This window comes from Drosophila novamexicana, unplaced genomic scaffold, assembly GCF_003285875.2.
Source record: "Drosophila novamexicana strain 15010-1031.04,08,12 unplaced genomic scaffold, DnovRS2.1 tig00000009-arrow-pilon, whole genome shotgun sequence".
Taxonomy (NCBI): domain Eukaryota; kingdom Metazoa; phylum Arthropoda; class Insecta; order Diptera; family Drosophilidae; genus Drosophila; species Drosophila novamexicana.
The window spans coordinates 1634845-1643214 of record NW_020824766.1 but is presented as its reverse complement, the minus strand read 5'-3'; the positions used below and the strand labels follow the sequence as shown (position 1 = coordinate 1643214).

The window sequence follows — 8370 nt, the reverse complement described above, 5'->3', positions numbered from 1 at the left end:
AAGCAGACAGATGTAAGATAAAACTTCCTTTCTAATATGTGGTAAAAAAAAAAGGTGCATAAGTGAAGAAGTTCCCACTGAACTACTTTACACTGTAGTTATACTTAAATGCTTACTTAAGTGATTACTGCCATGTTTAAGTGTATTGAACAAAACTTAAATTCGTACCAATAAACATTTCCACACTAATGCACATGCTTCGAGTATAATAAAAGATGAGCTGAGAATTTAACAGAAATATAATTGATATACACATATCGTTAAACAAATAAATCTAACCAAAATTTACCATGAGTAAGAGTGGCATTTAAATTTCCAACTGGCTTCAATAGATTTTCAATTACAATTATCTGAAGTAATTTGAAAAGCTCATAATTGTTTCCCATTGTCTTTTCTTAACAATGATGCTCTGCAACCAGCTCACTTCCCTATTAAATGAGTTTTAGGCCAAAAAAGCAGCTGAAATCTAAAATTCATTCGATGCACATGGCCTTAAGCATGATTTGATAATCTAACAAATACACTAATTGAACAACAATAATAGTATTAAGGGCATTACACATAAAATTTACATAAAATTCAAAATCAAAGCAACAAAAAGGCAAATAAACAAAGATTCTTTCTATGCAGCAAAGTATGAAATTAAGTGCTTCCATAATATTCTCATAAATACATGTAAATAAATGTGCACGTATGCATGTGTGTGTGTGTGTTTTTACACACATGTGCATTTCACTTCCTTTTCAATTTCATTAGCAACTTGAATGCTCGCCCAGCTAAAAGCCACTTAACAAAATATGCTTTAAATGCTTTAATTAAAAACATTTATGCAAATTTCAACTACAGCAATAATAACAAAAACTAAGTGCGGTTGCGAACAATGCAGCAGCGGCAGCAACACCCCCCAACCCCAACCCCTTTCTCTAACGGCAACAACAGCTGTAGCACTGCTTGCAACTGCTTTGTCGACTTTTTGCGAAAAATTTCACACCATTTGCTATGCAGGTGACCGCAGTTTCCCCCGCCCCTGACTTCCTCACTACACCTTACACCTCACCATTCTCTTGCTCGCTCACACTCTCTCCCTAGCTGCCCCTTCTCGTTGCTCTTGAGCTGATTATGTGCACAGCGCTACGCAAATTATGGGAAACTATCTTGCCAGTTTTTGCTCTCTTTTTAGCCGGCATCACACTTTGTCTCTTTTACTCAAGTCAATGCTAATGCTAATTTGCTTTGCCTCGAACTTCCTACAGTGACTTCCCTAGCCCCTTCCACGCCCTTTTTCTAGTAACTCGAATGCATTTTAATTGCACTTTTTCCTGCTGCCGACAACTAATAACTGGCAATTTATTAAAATGTTTGCGGTTTGCCAGCAGCAGTAGCAGCAACAGCAGAGAGAGAGAGAGAGAGAGAGAGAGAGAGGGGGGGGGGGGGCACTTTAAAGGGGCCTGCATTAAGTACTATTTGGCATAAGTTTGTACACAATTTTGATTAAAGAGCAGGCCTCCGCCTCAGCGTGTTGGCCAATGGTCAGCAAGGCGTGAAAATTTCTCTAACCAAGTCGCTGGCGATTTATGTGAGAAATATGCTAAAATGCCAAACGAAGCGTGGCCCAGAGACGCCTCCAAAAAAAATACGAAAAACAAAAAACCTCTAGTAAACAAAGCTGTCGGAGATGAAACCACAAGCAACAAATCTGCCACAGATGAGGGTCACTTGAACAAAAGAACCAGTTTAACACAAAGTGCTTTAAGTTTTTCGCATTTTAGGTCAACTATATAGACTGAGACTTGTGGATTATGTTGATCCAATAGCTGCTAATAATAAGAAGTATATGCTTAACATCCTAAAGACATATCCGAAAGAAAACATAAAACAATGGAGAAACATAAAGTAGGAGTAGAGCTATAAGATATAGCCAATGTGCATTTATATTTATATGTAGCCCTTTGTCTTGTCTACTTTATATTTGAGATATATACAGGAGTTCGGCTATATTGCTGAAAACAAAAACAAATTGTTTTATATCTTGATATTTCTGTATAGGGTATTATTATTTTGTCAAGTAATATGTAACATATCCCAATCTACAAATGTATGCCTTGGCCATGCCCTTGACAAGTTGAGTTTTTCGTATTTTATATATAGCCTTTTCATCCATTTCCTGCCCGTGGAATATTTAATTATACCCGTACTATATTGAGCTAAACTACTAAAGTTGAATAATTATTAGATATTTATAAATAGGTTTATAATCTATCGAATAAAGATTAAAAAAAGGACCCACATTTCTGCCCAGGTTATTCTTGTGTTGAGAATCACGCATTTATTAAGATCTTATGTAGGGCTCGGAAAAAAAGTTTCAAGCAAATCGGACAAGAGTTGAAACATTGCCCAAAATATCTTTGATCTGCAATTTTGCCCGAAGAAACTTGGATTCTAAGAAAAATTTCTCAAAATTCTGGCATAGCGTATCACATAAGGTAACTACAATCAATCAGTCAGGCAAAAAGTTTATATATAGAGATATATACCCCCAATCAGTTTTAACAGCCGAGTTAACATAGAATTGTTTGTCTCAGCTTACAAGCTATCTATTGATTTCATGCAGTATGCAGTACATGTGAAATGCGACCATTTTATGTCTTCATCTGAACTGTTCTTTATTGTATTTTTCGTTTCGTTTCGTTTTCAAACTGATTTTTAGATGCTTCGAGGTTTTACTCAAAAATTAGATTAAAATTTGAACTTGTTTATTTACATTTTTATCATATAAAAATGAGCAGAGAGGACAGTTTAATGGCATCGGAGATCTGTACTGCAGACACATTGACAACGATTAAAGCAGAGGAAGCTGGCTGCTTAGAAAATAAAGTGGAGCAAATCAACGGAATGAGCAGACAGCACGATCAACTGAACAAGGTAACCAGCAGCGAGAATAAAGAGACGACCACCACGGCGACGATTGACGAGGATACTGGCTGCCTAATGGATGTCCTGCACCTGCACATGCTGCAACTGATCGAAGATCAGATCAGTCAACAGCTGGCGCTGGAAACGCAGACAGCCAGAGCACGTCTACTTCTGGCCAAAACCCGCCTGCAGCAAGGAACACAAAATTTTGCCACCGCGTCGCGGTTGCCCGGCAACACGCCCTACAGAGCGCTTTACCGCCTCTTGCAGCAGGGTGTGAAATGGGGCACTTCCTTTAAACTGTTTCGCTTCGATGTGGAACCAGCCAGGGGGTATCTGCTGCCTGTTACTCAAATCTTTGGTGCCCTGGTGCCTTATAGCCTGCGGCTGGCGAGCCACAAGTGGGAACGCTGTGTCGAGCAGATTGTCGAATGTGTGAATGTCCAAAGGGAGCTGCAATCTGTAGTCAAATCCATTGAACGATTGAATTGGGTGCTGCACAGAAGGGACAACGTATAAAGGGGGAAGGGGTACTAAGTTCAAAGTTGAGAATAAAGTCACTTAGTGCGAATTCTTATAATACGTGCTTCCATTTTGTAGATGGGATTGCCGACCAGTGACATGGACAGTCCGTAGCCGTCTCCAATGAAGCTATAAAAAGCCAATGTGCTGCGTGTATCTGTCTCTAGCACTATATATGTACAAGTATGTATCTTCCCCGTATCTCTTGGCGTGCCCGTAATTGCTTTTAAAAATAATTTATATAAATAAGTTTCAAAAGTGGTACGTGAGCTGAGATATGAGGATAACTGAAACTGCCTTAGCAAGCTCTATACGAATAAAGAATTTATCAAGCAATATATATCTGAAAAAAATATTTAAAGCATTTATTTTATCTAACTAAATACTTTTTGATAACCTTCATATAAATCGGCATTGTAATGTTAAATAAGCATTAAATGTTAAAGTTAACAATTGGCAAGAAAAGCGATAACAGGAGTTTATTATTGGCCTAAAATCATTTTTAATACTCAACAACTCAATATTAACAGAACTCCAGAATTTCAACAACAGTAGCTGGAATGCGTTAACATTAACGAATATCTTTAAATAACATATGCACATAGCTTGCATACGTTAACAGCTTCGACGGCCTGTTATCAACAGCTTCGGCAGTATGTTATCAACAGCTGTATGTTATTGAATCTTCTATCAAACTTTTTCTGCTTAATACTTTTTTGAATTATTACATATTGCTTTTACCTATATGCTGTTACCTACATGCTGTTACCTAACAGCATAAGTGCAAACATTATCGCAAGCTAATGATGCTTGCAAATTTGTTACGCTTCACTTCTCAAAATCTTTGTTTTTAATTAAATTTTCAAGCAACTTTCATAATTTTCTGCAATGTAACAGAGTTCCGGCAAAAAAAATGTAAATTGCCGTAGTAAATCTGTGGTGTGTGCCTTTTTAATGCCCCTACAATGCCGGGCATCATTTGCAGTCTAGTTAAAAATAAAATCAAATGCCAAAGCGGCAGCATTGACAACATTGTCGATTTGGCCAACAATCCCCTCCGATCAGCCCCGGCTTCGACGCCTTGTGTCGCGACAGCGGCAATTATGCGGCATTTTCTTTGGCCTCAGGCAAGAAACGAGTGTCCGAGATATCTTTGTTTGCGCTCAAGTAGTTGCAGTTGCGAGCTGCATTCGCAAGTTGTGAGTTGCGGCAACTACAACAAAATACCAGAAATAACTTGAAAATCCATTAAATCGCGGCATGCCATGGCTGCTGGCATAGGGATAAAGATAAACTTTTGTCAACTGGCCCCTGGCGGCGAGCAGCTATCAGGGCGCGGCGGGGAGCGTGCGCTGCAGAGGGCTAAACGCTGTGCGAATGAAACCTGCATTGACAAGTGATAACAATGTGTCAGCGATTCCGAATGGCGGCGACGTCCTTGGCTTCGATCTGCCGCGAGATGACGTTGCCAAAAATGGACCGTGACGTTTAAACTGATTTTTTTTTTGTTTTTATTTTCGCTTGGGTCAAAATGTTTATCGGTTTTCGTTTTTGCCTTTTATTGATTTTTCAGCATATGTATAAAAAAAGTGAAAGGCCAATATTGTTTTATTTTTTGCCTCTTTGACTTGTCGAAGCCGAACAATAACCTGTTTTAGCCAAAAATTTGCACAAAAAAATTGCTTTATGAAAGTATTTGCAGCCGACCAGGTTGGGGGTGTTCATAATTGAAAATTTGCATTGGAACAACACTTGAGTTGTCAGTGCAAAAACTGAGTGCTTAGGAGAAGCTGATACCTTTATAATAGAGAAATCCGATGCTGATACGATTTTTTCCTATATAAGAAGCAAAGAGAACAAACTTCTGACAAGATATCTTTAGAAAATATAAAAGTTGCTCATATAAACAAAGAGATACCTGCAACAAAGATATGGACCTGTGCTAAGTTTCAAGACTGCGAAACTACATTGCATAGATATGACCATATTAAAAGTGATCGAGAATACCATTCGAAGAGGAAAATGTAAAAGACAAACAAAAGGCTGAGAGAAGAATATTTAAAACAAACAATTACTACATTTACAGCGGAAATAAAAGTTCAGTTCCTCAACAGAAAACTTGCCACTTTCACGCTGATACATATATTATTTTATCTGAAAGGCTAGAGTGGCGACAAAAGAATCCGAAGTTTTATATTATTTATTGCAATAGCAGGAGTCGCGGGTATTGGCAGCAATCCAGTTTAAGTATCTGCTGACTCTTGTGTAGACGCCAGGCGCGTTTGGTTTGGCACAGCCATAGCCGAAGGAAACAACGCCAGCGAGACGGAAGATGCGATCCGGCACAATAAGCGGACCACCGCTATCACCCTGCAAGCATGCGAGAAATATTATGCCAACGATCAGGCAAAGCTTGGATCAATCGTCCAGCTCTTAGCCCACCTGACAGGCATCCTGGCCGCCTGTTTGCACATAGCCCGCACACAGCATCGTGTCCACAATCATTGACTTGTAGGATGTGGCCCTGCACTGAGCATTGGTGATGATGGGCACAATGGTCTCCTGCAGCACACTGGAAGTGGTGCCGCCCTCGTAGCTAAGTCCCCAGCCCGCCACAATGGCCTTCTGGTAATCGAACTGCTGCAACCGACTGCTAGGCAGGCAAACTGGTCTCATGAACTGCACCAGTGGCACGGGCTGATCCAGGTGCAGCAGGGCAATATCATGCACCAGACTGACAGGATCATAGCCCGCATGGGCATGAGCAAATGAAACGGCTCGGGTTATTCCCGTATGCGTGGAACTGCGATCCAGCTGCAGCAGACGCACCGACACCGCAGACATGTCCATGTCATGGACGCAATGTGCGGCGGTCAGCACGTAGCGATCGTTGATCAAAGTGCCGCCACAAAAGAGAAACGAGCCGCGTATCATCTGAGCTATCCACGGATACTTGTTCGAGCGCACCTGAGTGCCGCCCACAATGCGATTGGCGTTTGGTACGCCGCAGGCTGCAAGGACGTGAATAGGGTTTCATATCCGATGGTAGAGTATAGCAATCCAAAGTACAATCTCTTTAGAGCCCAGTGATACTCACAACAGCTGGCGCAACGGTTGACGCGGAAGGCCTTTGCATCGCTGTCAAATGGCGACAGGTCTGCCTCTTCTGGCGAAGTAGAAGCGGAGGCAGCGGCTCCGCCCAGCACATTTGACAAGATTTGTTGCTTTTGTTCTTCGATTAGATCCTCAATGTAATCCGATTGCATGCCGGCCGCTGTTGAGGAGCTATTGGTTTGCAGAGGCGGCAACCGTGCGGGCTTGTTATATTGGTAACCACGAAATGGTGGCTTATAGCCATAGCAGCTAACACATAGGGCTAGACTACAAATGTAGCCGAGGCAGAGAAAAGTATTGGAATTGGATATCATCTCGAGAACCGCACGAACCGCGAGGTAAAAGTCAACTGTCTGCAAACAGGTCGACTTTAACGGTTCTTATAGGCCAGCCACATGGCTGGCAACTTTATATCTATAAGCCAAATTCCAAATTCATTATAGCCTAATGATGCTGTAAAAGTGCCAATCAAATTTTTATCAGCTTAACTTTTGCATAATTTGCAAATAACCAGTTGATCCTCCAAAAACAAAAACCCTCAGACATTACTTGACCCAAATGGCAATGCATAAAACCTTAAACTCATTTGTCAATTAATCCGTTAACGATAAAAAACAATGCCGCCGCCGTAGATTCCACAGAAACGCTGACAGCTCCAAGTGGATCTGGTTCTGTTCAGCTCAGTTCGTTTCGGTTTATATCATAATTTATGTTAATTGTTTTTGCTGCTTTCTATTTTGAAACATTTTTGCCATCACTTTTACACGCACTCGTTAAAATATGTTTGTTCCGCAAGATTTATAACTTTATTGCCAATTCGACTGAAAGGCGGCTGACCCACTAAATTAACTTTATAAATGCCTCTAATCATTTCGATTACTTAAACAAACGTTGACCTCAAATTCCCTGAACTAGAAGTTTACAAAAGATGGAGCACCGCTGCGATAAGTTCAAAACGGGTCAAACATGTGAGACGATCATTAAGAGTAGCTAACAATTGGGTTTCACAATTGTTGAAAGAGTTAACCACCAAGTAAATGGTTTCTTTTTGATAAATAATTGGATTAGTGAAGCGGAATCTTATTTTCAGAAAGTAATCAAAATTCTTATTGCTGAAACACCATTTTGTACTGACATTTAAGACAGTTTAAGGCCCTTGTTAAGGGTATTATGATTTTGTCATGATATATATAACGCATTTAAGGAGACATTTCAGACCACCAACAGCCGAGTTGATATAGACATGTTTTTCCGTCCAACTGACCGCCTGTCTGCTTTTATGCAAACTAGTTTTTTAGTTTGATTCACAACTTTATTTGGTTTTGTATAATGTTCATCTCGGAAAGTTTTTCCAGCCTGGTTTACTGTCCATGACCTGCTCTAAATGTCAACATTATCGAACTAGACGCACAAGCCTATTATCTAAAAGACGCCTTTCAAATGTTTAAATCGTTTATTACCCTGCGATTCGCATGAGCCTCGGTCACTTATTCAATGGAATATCCCTATTGATTCTCTACATTGACACATATATACAAATTTTAGATGAAATGCGTTCGAAAAGTGCAAAATTGCGATTCCTATATACTTAACAGTTCTACTTTCTGGCAGTTGAAAATGGTCTAGTAACCACTGTATATGACTTGAGTTACATTTATATTTTCTCTCAAAACATTCACATTTATTTGATATTGCAATGGTGTACTTATCTGAGTTTACTTTTTCTGTGAGTGTGAATTGAAACGAGTTGGAACTTACCTGCAAAATAAAAAGGAAATACATTTAATAACAATATACTTAGCGAAGTATTTCGTAAAGATA

The 8370-nt window shown here is 39.8% G+C and overlaps 2 protein-coding genes across 4 annotated transcripts; one reads left to right on the top strand and one right to left on the bottom strand.

Annotated features, from left to right (window-relative positions):
* The first annotated feature begins 2707 nt into the window (after positions 1 to 2707).
* On the top strand, positions 2708 to 3822 carry LOC115767595. Of its 3 annotated transcripts, XR_004018391.1 has the most exons (3): positions 2709 to 3457; positions 3514 to 3618; positions 3686 to 3818. XR_004018391.1 is itself a non-coding variant. In XM_030711903.1 (2 exons), exon 1 carries the CDS (start codon positions 2779 to 2781, stop codon positions 3430 to 3432), a length of 654 nt encoding a protein of 217 aa, XP_030567763.1. In that variant the 5' UTR covers positions 2708 to 2778; the 3' UTR covers positions 3433 to 3443; positions 3514 to 3822. The 3 variants fall into 3 exon arrangements, 2 of the variants coding, with proteins under 2 accessions (XP_030567763.1, XP_030567751.1); XM_030711903.1 differs by having other exon boundaries at positions 2708 to 3443; positions 3514 to 3822; XM_030711891.1 differs by having other exon boundaries at positions 3514 to 3818.
* Positions 3823 to 5631: 1809 nt separating this feature from the next.
* LOC115768762 (trypsin-1) lies at positions 5632 to 6863 on the bottom strand. Its single transcript, XM_030713455.1, has 3 exons — positions 6533 to 6863; positions 5878 to 6446; positions 5632 to 5805 (listed from the first exon to the last, which is right to left on the bottom strand). The coding sequence occupies exons 1-3, from the start codon at positions 6861 to 6863 to the stop codon at positions 5632 to 5634; spliced, it is 1074 nt and encodes a 357-aa protein (XP_030569315.1).
* Positions 6864 to 8370: the final 1507 nt, after the last annotated feature.